The 13791-nt window shown below is 38.6% G+C and overlaps 1 protein-coding gene and 1 long non-coding RNA gene across 16 annotated transcripts in view; one reads left to right on the forward strand and one right to left on the reverse strand.

Moving 5' to 3' along the window:
• The window catches only part of CBLB (Cbl proto-oncogene B), a 268224-nt gene extending 267046 nt beyond the window's left edge, over positions 1-1178 (reverse strand). For 5 of the 15 annotated variants that reach the window (XM_055260472.2, XM_055260476.2, XM_055260471.2 and 2 more), the window contains exon 1: positions 695-823. Coding sequence is in view for 2 of the 15 variants with exons in the window: in XM_055260467.2 (XP_055116442.1) it covers positions 1114-1165 (52 nt within the window). In the remaining 13 variants the exon portion in view is untranslated. Of the gene's footprint in view, positions 1-519; positions 838-1113 lie in introns of those variants that run through there. The other 10 variants (XM_055260475.2, XM_063630595.1, XM_055260473.2 and 7 more) reach the window with 5 other exon arrangements.
• On the forward strand, positions 911-2282 carry LOC134735474 (uncharacterized). The gene is made up of 2 exons (XR_010118627.1): positions 911-1129; positions 1491-2282. It is a non-coding gene; the product is annotated as an uncharacterized lncRNA (long non-coding RNA).
• Positions 2283-13791: the final 11509 nt, after the last annotated feature.

Genomic DNA, 13791 nt, shown 5'->3' on the forward strand with positions numbered 1-13791 from the left:
GAAATAACACACAAATAGCCCATTTGAAAAGAGACGGAGAGAAAACTGACAAGAGCGGCCACGGAAAGGAGGAGTTCACTTCTCTTGCTCCTCGCCTCTGCTCTCACCCAAAGCTTTGTTTCAGGACGCCTGTGTCCCTTCCCTGCTCAGGCCCCTTCCCGGCCCCTCGGGTCTGAGCTGCGGGAGGAAGGTGGACTGGGAGGGGACAAAGTGTCCCTCCCGTGCCCGCAGCCCCGTCCGTCTCGGGCGCGGGAGGGACACTGTGCTCGGCGCCTGGGTGGACGCGCCTCCCGGCCGCCGGCTGCAATCCTCACCGCCGTCTGCCTGGATTCCCTCTCCCTCCTCCCCGGCCTGCGGGTTCTGGTCTTTAAATGCCCCACTTCAAACTGGACGGCGGCGGCAACGGCAGCTGAGAGCCAGGGTTGTCCCCTCTTCCTCCTTGGCCCGCGCCTGGCTACCCCCGGGCCCCCGAGCCGGCAAGAAGTGTAGAGCCTCCCCGGCGACCCCTTCCCTCCTTGCCTTTGGGCGCCGTAGCTGTCCAGAGACACGCGTGTGCGCGGGTCCCACTCCACACGCACGCAGCCCAGTGTGTGTGGGGAGCCCCGGCGGGGAGTGAGATCGCTGAAACAGCTCGCTCCCGAAGAAGGAGCAACCCAGCGCGCAGGCCTCCAAGATGTGGAGACACAACAATCACCGTCAAGACAAATCCACACCCGCTCTCCCCTCCCGCCCGACTCGGGGAGGCCGCGGGACGCCGCAGCAGCACTAGCAGGAGGAGGAGACGGCTCGCTGGACACCCCACCCTTGTGACCAACACAGGACCCAGGGCGGGGCGGGGCGGAGGCGGGGCCGCGCGCCGCTGGGCCAGTGCCGCGCACCCGCGCACCGCCCGACAGCGGGTGCAGCCAATGGGCGGGAGGCGTCCGTCCTCCTCGCGCTGCCGCCCGGTCCACGTCCTCCACAGTACACAATGGCCCCAGAGGAAGGCCCGCTCGCAGCACGTCAGAAAGGAATTGGACTCGGAGAGAAATGAGGGGCCTAGACTCGCCCGGGAACGAAAGTGGAAACGGGAAAGGAAATGGACGAAGGGATGCAAGGCACGAAGGAGCTAACCAATGAGGGGTGGCAGGTGGGCGTAAGCGTCGGGACCGGGAGCCAAAGCCATCTGGGGCTGAAAGGCGGGACTTCCTGCTTCGCTTACCTTCCTAGTCTTTTGTTTCATAGCAACAGAGTAGTGGCTGGAAGGGTGTTGCTTCTCCGCTCTGGGCGGGCCCAACGCTGGAGAAATTCATCTCCCTAGGGCTGCCAAACCCTTCTACCCAGGACATCAGCCAAACAGGTCTATGACGTTGCTTCTTGTTGGCTATCAAAAAAGAGCAACAGCCACCGAGCTTCTAAAATGCAGAATAAATCTCACAGAGTAGGCTAGGGGTGACACCTGACTGCCAACTAAAACTTCCTAAGTTTCTGAGTTTCTCTTTTGCTGTTAGTTTTAGACGGATTGCAGACCAAACATCAGGCTGATGAAAAAAGCAAATAGTTGACAACGCTGGCCAGTCTCTGCTAATCATGCCAGAGCAATAAAAGTACCAGATAATTGGAATTGCTGATAAATACCTTGCACCTTTTTACTTAGTGCAAGTTTCTGCCTAAATGACTGAGGAGGAGACGGCTATTGTGTTTTGTCGGAGTCACCTTTACACAGATTTCTATCCATTTAAAAACAACCTTACTGTCGCTGCCATTCTCTATCAGCATTGTTACCTCTTTCTGGGGCACCATGCTTTGTGCTCTTAAAAAGGCCGACATCTGGCTAGTTTTTAAAGGAGAAAGCTACTGTGCTGGGACTTGTCTTTCAGCAAGATCATAGGTTAAACAAATGCCTTCCATTTATTTCAGTTTACTTCAATCCCACCACTCATGCTACCAACAATTGCTCTGGACTTCACACTTTGGAACTTTCTTTCCACTACAGTTGATAGCGTTTGTTACACTTTTCAGCTTGGACATCTCAGATGTTCTGATATTTTACACTGGATTTTTTGTTTTTGATTTTGTTTTTTCAAATCTTTCTCTAACCACGTAACCTGATAAAATGTTTCTCAATGGTTCTAATCACTTTCTAGCAAATAAGAATTTTAATGCTGTAATTATTACTATGAAGGATCCTGAGTTGTCCTTTACAGCCTTGAATTTACATGGTTAAGATTTTAATTTGACGAAAACAGAAAAAAATGTGCCTTTGCAACCAGTCAGGTGATAAAGTGTGATTCAGGAAGTAATTTTGTTTCCTTGTCATTATTTCTGTGCCAGTAATTAAAGAGTAGTTCCTTGTTTTCACATTCATTTATCTACAAAAGTGCTGGCCTCTCCATATCTCCTCCACCCATCCATATCTCTTTTACTCATAGTCGTAGCAGCTACATTTACTAAGGGGAGACTGTAGAAGAAAAAAACTGTGTTACGTTTAAAATAAATTTTAAAAGAATTAGTGTGTAGAAGCATGTAGCAAAACAGTGGCTTAAGGGAACATTATAACTAAGTATATTACTTATATTCATATCTGGATAAATGTAAAATACCAAAATACATGTTATAGCATGTGCCATTCCTTTTATATGGTGTTTTGCAACTGAAAGAGTTGACTTAATGAGAAAATGGCATTGCCTATGGTATCAAGCATATCATATTGATATAAATTACAGGTTTTGAGGTATATGGTTTGACATATTTTCAAATATGTGTATGTGAGATATGCTAGCATCCCTCACCAATTATTTGCCATCTCACTTTCCTTGGTTCTAGTTACCTGTGGACAACCAGGGTTTGAAAATAGGTGAGTATAGTAGAAGAAGATATTTTGAGAGAGAGAAAGATACCGCATTTATATAACTTTTATTACAAAATATTGTTATTTTATTAATAGTTATTGTTATTAATCTCTTACTGTGACTACTTCATAAATTAAATTTATCATAGGTGTGTATGTATTGGAATACTCATAGTATATATAGCGTTCAGTATTTTCTGAGATTTCAAGCGTGCACTGTGGGTTTGGGCATATCCTGCGGATGAGAGGAACTGCTGTATGTACATATGTACGTGCGTGTGTGTGTGTGTGTGTGTAGTCAAGAAATTATAGCTTATCGTCAGCTAGCTATTTTATCAAGCAATCTGGAATCCAAGTTAAGTTCTGGTGTAGCAGGGTTCCCAGTTGAGCTCAAACTTGGATTCAGAGTTTGGTTTTGTCTGATAAACTGATGGGGCAGTAGAAGTCCTCCCTGCCAATTACTAGAAAAAGTAAATGTGCACAGGGAATAAATAACTGCTGGGATAAAACTTCATGCCCCGGGTGCCTCCAATAGAGACACAAGAGATAAAGCACAATGAAAGATGCATGCTTCAGGACTATAAATAAGAACACAAAGAAATGTTTCCGTAAGAGACTTTATGATACTCAGGACATAGGCAGTAGTACTTCAAGCTGAGAGAGTTGGCTAGATAAATAGTCACCTCATTTCTATAGGAAAGTCAATCCCCAGTAGGGTGCAGTTTAAAGTGAATGCAGCATCAGTTAGCAGTGTGGGAAATTGTAACCTATAAAGAACATCTATATGGCCTTGTTATGGGACAGCAGTGTTCTACTGGAAGATCCTGACATGAGACAGAATGGTGGAGCTCCTACATGAAGGATCTTGTAAGCACGAGAGTGGCTAGTAAGTGAGTAATGTGAGCAAACTGGTCATAAGGACATGTGAGACCCTTCCCCTAGGTCTCCCAGAAAAGAGGGGAAGACTTTGTGGCAAGAATACTTAAGAAATTATGTAGAGACAGCTGTGAACCCGTGTAATTTGAGCATTACTGTTTGACATTAATACATGTACCAATAGGCTGGTGCCATCTAGAAAAATGCAGCTTAAATTCCAGTCTGTAAACACAAGACATTAAGGAAAAAAAAAAGACAATTATTTGAGGAAAATATTTAGACTTTTGTCATTTGCTTTAATTTTTCTTTTCTTCTATTTTTTCTAAATTCACAACTGACCCCTGAGATATTGGAGATGAATTGACTAAATAACAAAGCCCCTCCATAACTTATGTAACCCATAATAGCTCAAAAATATTAATTGAATAAATGAATTGACTGTTTAAAGAGTATTACATACAAAATATAATGCTGTTCCTGTTTCTGCACAATGCAGAATTCATTTAATTCACAATTCCAAGCAAGATTTTATTTTTACTATTAAGTAGATTTACAGTGACCATCCTAACACAAAAACAGAATACCACAACAGAAATTTCTAATTTCTCATAGAGAACATGGACCCAAATCTCAGGTTAGAGAGAAACAAGAGCGATATGACCTCGTAATATTTGGGCATAACAAGTTGTTCTTTGTTACATGAAATAGAGTTCCATTCATCATTAACCCATTACATTTAATAGTTGGCATTGAGGGATGCTGATCCAGGGACTCATCAGATATAACCAGACTCTTGAGTCCTAGCTTGGGCTCAACTAGAATGCTAGCTTAACAACAACAATATTAACAACAAAAATAGCAATGACTTAAATAAGATAAATCTCTCACACATAGAAAAAAGTCTGAAAGTAGGAATTACAGGTAGATATGGTGGCTCCACAGTTTTCTCAAGGACCGAAGTTCCTATCTTTATTCTGTACCATCCCAGCCTTGCTTCCCACCTTCAGAATCACGTCATATTCCAAGATGGCTATTGGCTTTCCAGCCATCACCACTGATTTTCAGGCTAAAAGCTAAGAGGAAAGGCAGGAGGGCAAATGGACCTTCCATCTGAGTTAGTTTCCTTTGACCAATCTTCAGAGAACTCTCACAAGTACCTCTCTTAAACAACTCAAGGCCAGAATTTAGTCCCATAGCCAAATTTAGCTGCAAAATCTGGAAGGCAATATGTTTTTTATTATGGGAAGCCATATAAAAATTCTAGTTTGTTTCTAAAGAGAAAGGGATGAATAGATGTTGTAGCAAGAAACTGGCGAGTCCTACCACAATAATACTCTAAAAGTTAAATATATGATTAATAATTCACTTTTTGAAGGAAAAACTGAAGATCCCAATGCAAATGGTGTAAGATAATGATAATTTTGTGTATTCAGTTGAAATCTAGAAGAAGTATGTGCATGCACACACACACACACACACACAAACACACGTAATCATAACATCATTCCCTTAGCCATATTTATTAAAAGCTGTAACCATTTCTTTAGTGGACAGAAACATGCATCTGCTATTACTAGACACATATATCCTTTAATGTCTATCATATCTAAGTATATATAGTAAATTATATACAATTCTCATTACAGCATGTGTGCTCAATAATCCTGAACAATCAATATCAGAGCCAGAGCGGAGAATGGCAAAATTAAGCAAGAAACGTTCCTAATAGTTTTCCATCCTAAAGTGTACTTCAGATTAAACAGTTACATATCTGAAGAACAAATGAATGTCTTCACAATCACTTCTTTGTGATTTTCTTTCCCAGACAGTTGATTCCCAAATCAATTCTTTTCCACACAATGATTTACTTGGTAGTTGTTCTTTGTAATAAAGAGGATTTATACCAAAGCATTAAATATTGCTACTTGTAAACTTGGAGTAAACCTACTATTTTGTCTCAGTTCTATATTTTTTCATGCCCCTCTCACGTTTCCTGTGTTTCCCTAAGAAGCCATGATTCAAAAAAATATGGACAATTTTCTTTTCCCTCAAGATTTTTGTGAAGAATGTAAAGTTAGAATTTGTTATAACAGTGTCTCTACAGTCCCCATGCATTTTGATTAATACCAAATAAATACAACATTGAATTTGTATTTTTATTTTTTAATTAACAATATAAATTCAGAAATTTTAAGGCTGAAGGGGATCTTGGTACTGATCACATCACTCAGTTTGCCAGATCGGGAAATTGGCAGATTTATCCAGGGTGATTGAACCCTAAAAGGTATAGGTAATAAATCTAAATTCATAGATTATTTTATAGTATAAAAGCCATGTAATTACATGAAAAGTAACTGCTAATCAGAATAAAATTAACATAGACCAGTTATATGTTCATTTTTCTACTCAAGAAGGCAAATTAAGATCCAAAACAAATATAGAAATTAGAAGAAAATGATCTACAGAAGTAACTCTAACAATGCCAATAGAGATCTAATATATTGCAAATCTACAGAAAGTCTTCCCTATTGGTTTTCAAGTTCCTATTCTCAGTGTAAAGGAAATTATCTTTTTCTATTTTAATTATCTTGTTTGTTTTAGGGGACAAAACTTATTAGGCACCTATCTTTATGTTATCAATCAGCTAAAATTTCTGATAAAATTTCTGATTTCTTATTCACTTATCTATTTAATATGCCTTTTTTTAAGTATCTAATATATTCCAAGCATTATGCTGGACATCAGGATATACAAAGATGATTATGAACCAGTCATTGTTTCCAAAGAGAAAGGAACATAAAGAGTTTATTATAAACTCAAGTGGTAAAAGCAGTAATTTCTATAGGCAGAGGTCATTATGAGAACTGAGGAAAGGCACTCAACCCAGCTTGGAGAAAGTAATTACTAAACCAAGACATATACAATAAATAGGATTAATAGTTAATCACAGGAGGATCATTCCAGTCGGAGGAGAGCTCATAAACAAGGCCATAAAAGAAAGAAAGCTGTGTATGAAGAGAGAATAAGAGGCCAGGTGTGGTGGCTCACGCCTGTAATCCCAGCACTTTGGGAGACTGAGGTGGGTGGATCACCTGAGGTCAGGAGTTCGAGACCAGCCTGGCCAACATGGCAAAACCCCGTCTCTACTAAAAATACAAAAATTAGCTGGGCGTGGTGGTGGGTACCTGTAATCCCAGCTACTCGGGAGGCTGAGGCAGGAGAATCGCTTGAACTCGGGGTGTGGAGGTTGCAGTGAGCCGAGACCACACCATTGCACCCCAGCCTGGATGACAAGAGTGAAACTGGGTCTCAAGAAAAAAAAAGAAGAGAGAATAGGAAAAAAGTCCATTTTGTGGGAAGCAGAGAACAGTAAACAAAAGGCAAAAAGTGGCAAGTGATGCCTAAGTTAAAATATGGCTTCATGTGCCCAATTAAAGAGCTAGGATTTGATTTTTTTTTTTTTTAAGGGAAGATACTGAAGGATTTTAAGCCAGGGGAGAGTGTATATAATAGAAACAGAAGAGGCAAGGGAGACGATTTTGTAACATTTCTGTTTGAGAATGTTTACCCTAATGGCCAGGTTGATAATGGATTGGAGGGGATAGGACTGAAGGCAGAGTGGCCACATATAGGAGATACCCATTAAGTGACGATGAGGACCTGAAATGGGGCAGAGGTAAAAAATAAATGACATCTGAGAAAAGTGGTTTCCATTCCTCTCTGCACATTAGAAAAACAAATTCTAGGGCTTTACTCCCAGAGATTCTGTTTTAATTGATCTAACATATTTTTAAAGATCTCCATGTGATTCTAGTTAGCAAGGGAGGCTGAGAACCACTGATTAGTTAATTTAGTGGTCTTTGATAATTACAGAAATATGAGCTGTGCAAAAGATGGAGGAGTCAAGAATAACTGCCAGTGTGCTAGTTTTAATTACAGGGTGAAAGCCTCGACAACTGGCATAGAGAATATTATAGAACAATCTATTTCAGGGAAAGAAAGAATGAACTTAATTTTAAAAATGGAAAATTTAAGACATCTATGGAATAAGCAGATGTTTATTAGATGATCGAATATAAATGATCACAGGTTTGGCAACACTGACAATTGAGTTCAATACCTGAAGGTTATTAAACCATAAAAGGAGATCATATAGGATAAGAAGAGCACTGAGATGATAATTGAACCCTGAAGAACAACATTCAGAGAATAACAGAAGAAAAAGATATTACAGACAAAAAAGGACAAAATAGAGAATCATACACACACACAAAAAAAACAGTTGAGATTTCCATGTTTCTGTGGAGTGAGCAACAGTTTCAATACAGGAAAGAGTTCCAATTTATTTTAAAAATTGCAGGCCAAGCGCAGTGGCTCATGACTATAGTCCCAGCACTCTGGGAGGCTGAGGCAAGAGGATCCCTTGAAGCCAAGAGTTTGAGACCAGCCTGGGCAACATAGTGAGACCTCGCCTTTACAAAAAATACAAAAATATCTGAGCATGATGATGCTCACCTGTAGACCCAGCTACTCGGGGGACTGAGGCTGGAGGATCACTTGAGCACAGGAGTTTGAGGCTGCAGTGAGCTTGGATGCTTCCAGAGGACTCCAGCCTGGGTGATAAAGTGAAACCCTGACTCAAAAAAAATTTTTTATTTGCAAAACATTCATAGGCTATAACAACTGGAGATGAGAAGAGAAACATGAGAAACGTGGAGAAGAGAGTTTAAATAGTACCTGTACATAAATGCAGGTCATGTGGGGAAAGAAGAGAGCAAGATCTTGGAATGAGAAATTTAAAGAGTGTATATGTTGAGAGATAATTTTAAAAGGAAGAGATTAAAGGGCATGTCACCCTATCAGAATGGAAAAAAGGAGACCTCTGCTATAAAAAGGGCAATACACAGATATACAGTCATGCACCCCATAACAACATTTCAGTCAATGACATACCACATATATGACTGTGGTCCCATGAAATTATAATACCATATTTTTACTGTACCTTTTCTATCTTTAGAAATACAAATCTGACCAAGCCCATCTGACCAGGCCTTCTTTACTTAACCAATTTCAAGTTTCTATGACGCTATGCTCTTTAATGTCAGAGCTCACCCACACTGTACACATTGTACTTAGATTGTGTTACGTTTTTTTTCCAGGCAAGTTCCTCTTCTCTCAGTCTTCTTTCCTCCAACTGACTGCTGAAAAATTATGACAAATTTTCTCCCACTGACAGTTATATGAGCTTAATATGTTATCTTTTCCCAAATAGTTACCTTTTATGCAGGAATAACAGGATGTCTTCATTTGGTAGTGTTTTATGCCAGTGTCATGCTTGGGTAGGATTGATGATTTTGATTATGTGCACCCCCACGCAGTCAAACACCTCCCCAACAGGAATTCATTTAGTCTACTTATATACCGTTTTTTTTTTTCTGTCATGTCTTGTTTTTGTTTTTATTTTGCTTGATGATTACTAGAAAACCTCAATTTCCAACATAAAAAGAGAAAATGAAGGAGGCTTCATGTTGCTATTTAACCTTTGGTATTAAGGAAGAAATAGAGGTACATTTTAAATATAATTTCATGACCAGCAGGCAAGGACAAGAGGCAGGGTGAGGTCAGGAGATATGTGTCGCTTATACCCTCTATATAATACAAAGGAGTATTCATATAAGTAATACCAATAAAATATAGATCAAAGCCTTTCTTACTAGCTAAGGTGAACTGAATATAAAGAAAAATGAATTTGAAAATAAAAGGCAGCATTTTAGAAGGCAGTCTTGGGAAAGGGACTGGGGTGATGAAACAGTTGATTTCCTACACTTCTCCATTCCCTATGCCTGCTCTCTAAATGACCTATTTTTAATGCTTCATCTTATTCTCACAAGTCTCAAGAATATTGTGGAGAAGGCAATCAAAATTGCAAACATTGATTTTTAAAGTATATATATATATACATAAAAGGATAAATGACGGAATTGTTTGTGTTGAATGTCAACAGCAGAGAAAGAAAGTCCTAACTACCTAGTTAGTCAGTTTCCTAAAGGAACCTGACTTAGAAGAAGAGGTTTATAAAAATTTGGGGGGAAAATAGCCACTTCAGTTCTTCCTAGTTACCAAATATCTTGACAGTCTTTTCTTTTTCAGTTACAAATAAGTCTGCCAAAAAGAAAAGCAAAATTGTTTACCTACCTACCCTACAACTCTCTTTTCTTTTTCTCAAGTTCTTCCTTACCTGGTTTTTAAAGTATGAAACAATTCTCCCATTGCATCAGTATATACAAAGAATAGCCAGGGAGTCTTTGCTCTGGGTCAGATGCAAGATAATTCTTGCATGAAATTAGCTATTTCTTGGCAGAGCTAAAAATAACAAACTGTTTGAGATTTTACCATGGCTCATCCAACTTCGAAACAAGCTTCTCTTCCAAATTCCTTGTGGATAGCTTATCCTCTGCCTCTTCAACCTTGAAGTACCTGATGGAAGCATTTTCTTTCATAGGTGAATGCTTCCTTTCCAAATTGACAGAGAATTGCCACGTTTTCTCAGGGTCTAATGTTGTAGGAAGTAAGTGTTATTGTAGAATTGTGATTACATATGCACAATTAAACCATATTATTGGTAAAAAAAAAAAAAAAACGAACAGGGATATATTATAAATCTGGAGCTTCTTCAAACACACTGTAAATTGAGTGCTACCAGCTTATTCAACACATACGTACATAAATATGTAACTACAGTGCTTACTATAAAGTAAGACAGAAATGGATGTTTAACTTGGGCAAGAGGTAAGGAAGTACACCAGAGAGAAAGTATGCTAGACCTTCCAGGATATTGAGTGAAGGAAATTGAAGTTCAGAGATGGGAGTTAAAATTGGGGGATGAAGTGCACACAAATAATCAAGTCTCGATGTCCCTAGGAAAGAAAGGTATCAGCCCCCATACCAGAAAGGTCACAGTGAGAATGACAAAATTCTCACTGTTAAATTAAGTTACGGGAATTTTTGAATTTTTTAATTGGGAGTTTGTACCAATTCTGTAGTCAAAGGAAATTTTAAAAAGGGAAAGAGGTAAAAGATAAAATAAAATTATTATTTAAGAGATGTATGATTGGTATGGTAGAGTATCTAAGAAAATATAGAAATGAGGATACTGGTAGCAAGGGCTCTTGTTAGCAGGCTATCTACCTGGTTTGGGTTTGAGCAGATTAGGATCTGGGAAAATGTGGCAGCTCCAGCAATGAAAAGAAGTTAAAAATAATGAATATTAGACATACGTTTTAAAGAAAAAGGATCACAACTTTGATTTTATTGAATATGATTTAGAAAAGAAGTAAAAAAGAACGTTTATTTATAAATATATGTAGATATAGATATATACTTTTATCAAAGATACGTATATAACATACATATCTTTGTTAAAAAAAATAGGGAAGTCAAGAAGGGGAATAGAATTGGGGTTATATCACAATTCCTAACAATATCTGGTTAAATAATCATTGGTTTGATAGATGGGGAAATAGCTTAGGATAGAGTAAAATCTCTGGGTTAGGAAGATTCAATGCTTTTATTCCAAATACAACCCCACTTTGTGATATAACAACCTTTACTTAAACACAAAGAGTATTCTGTTCCCACTTAGATACTTCTCTTTATGGGAAGAAAGCTGTTCCTTACAAGCAGCCAAAATCTGTGTACTTAGACATGCCTCAGTGACCTCAATTGTCCCAATTGGGGCCATAAAGAGAAATGCAATGTACGTTTTGGTAGAAAGGTCTTTACAGTATATTAACAAGACAACAGGCCGGGCGCGGTGGCTCACGCTTGTAATCCCAGCACTTTGGGAGGCCGAGGAGGGTGGATCAAGAGGTCAGGAGATCGAGACCACAGTGAAACCCCGTCTCTACTAAAAACACAAAAAATTAGCCGGGCGTGGTGGCGGGCGCCTGTAGTCCCAGCTACTCCGAGAGGCTGAGGCAGGAGAATGGTGTGAACCCGGGAGGCGGAGCTTGCAGTGAGCCGAGACTGCGCCACTGCACTCCAGCCTGGGCGACAGAGCAAGACTCCGTCTAAAAAAAAAAAAAAAAAAAGACAACGTAAAGTTTCCTATACCTTCTATTATTTAGGATAAATTGTCTTAGTTTTTTAAACTGGTCTTCAAAGTATTTGCTTTCTATTTCTTCACTTTCTGGTATTTCTCTCTTAAAATATAACATTCATGTATGAATACTCTTGCAGATACTGTCTCATTACCAAGCATATTTAGACTTGTTCATTTTACACATAATAAATTTATTAAGGCAGCCTTTTCTACCACCGATGTGGTCTGTCAGGTCATTGGTTTGTTTAAGCTCGAGTCTGTTTCATCCAAAATACTACTTAGTTAATTTTTTTACCCATCTTTTTGATTGCCTAAATAAAGTTATTAATTATAACTTTCTCATAACCCATCAGTTAAAACGTACACACACATATATACACACATATACACACACACACACACACACACACACACACACACACACACACACTCTAGTGATCAATAGGACCATTTACCATAGTAGCAGACCCAAATCTAAGAAAGTCTGTCAAGTCTACCTTAAAGGATCTCTTCACTAGAATCAAAGGAAGAGTCTTCAAATCCACTTCAGATAATTTCTCTTACTGATTCAACATTTATGTAATAGAAGTCACCAGATGACATTTAGCTAATGCCTGAAATGGATAAGCTTATGAAGAATGGCTCAACATTTTTTGGTGGTGTCATCGAAGGTTAAGCTTCAATAAGAAATCGAAATTCAAGAGAAGTCATTTTATAATAAACTCACATACAACATATAATTGAAGAGACATGCTGAATCAGTATTTGATGAAAATATTCTTATGCTTGTATAATTTAGATGTGTGTTCTTTCATACACAGCAGATTCTAATATGTAATTCTTAACTAAATAAAGAAGCTTATCACTGTGGAAACAAAAATGTTTACTTGAAGTCTGAAATGAACTCAACTGGGTGGAATTTATCTCAGAGGCCTCAGTGATGCTTGTATCATAAAATCTACATTAAAAATAGAAAAAATTAAATATAGTAATCAAAGCATAATGTGTGAAAATAAGTACTCAGTAAATGCTACCTTGATCCAAATAGTGAAAAATTGCGGGGGCAGGAAGAGATGCTGAGCGTAAAGGAAACTTTTACAACAGTATAAATTTGATTAATAACCTGACACATTAAAAAAAAAAAAAGCTAGTTCAGACTAAGCCAGAAAAGGTACATATAGAACTTGAAATCATAACTTTTGATAAAGCAGAAAAGACACAGCAGTAGTAAAAATGAATTATGCAGTGACTAAAGTTAACTGTAGAGGTTGGTGGTCATGTATTTCAGTGGAGCCCACTCTGTTCATAGCCACAAACCAGATTTGTTACAGTTTCTGATTTAAGACATTACAGGTGTGGAGACTGTGGTAGGTAGAATCAGAATATTTATAGGCCCTAGAAGTGGACACTTAAAAGTAAAAATTCCAGAGAGTGCTAAAATTTCATGACTTTTTTTCTTTAAGGTAGTCCCAGAAAACAGTGGATTACTTTCCCTCTGGTAATAAAAATGGCAGCAGTGTCAGTAATTTCAGAAAGGAAAAATTAGCAGGAAGATTATTGCCACTATATTTACAGTTAGAGAAGTCAGATTTTTCATTCTGATTCTATTAAAATGAGGAATAATTGAAAATTCTATTTCCTCCCCCACACAATGGAAGACTCATATTTCTAATAATCTTCACTCACAATTTTTAAAAGAAAAAAATTATAATAAAATGACAACACTGATTATATCAGTAGTCATACTAACTTATTTTTCATAAGCTTAAAGGTGTATTTGCAACTTAGAGATACAAAAGGAATTTTATAAACACTTAGATTGAAGATCAGTTTGTCAAGTGAGAACCCAAGGGGGAACAAACGTAGGAAAAAAGTTAAATGGGATAATACACTTTAAAGACGAGAGAGAGAAAGGCAACTGAAACCATTAGGTGAATGTTGTCCTAAAATTCTTCTTTGTCCATTCACCAAACTATGAAAA

This window comes from Symphalangus syndactylus, chromosome 21 (genome assembly GCF_028878055.3).
Source record: "Symphalangus syndactylus isolate Jambi chromosome 21, NHGRI_mSymSyn1-v2.1_pri, whole genome shotgun sequence".
NCBI classification, from domain to species: domain Eukaryota; kingdom Metazoa; phylum Chordata; class Mammalia; order Primates; family Hylobatidae; genus Symphalangus; species Symphalangus syndactylus.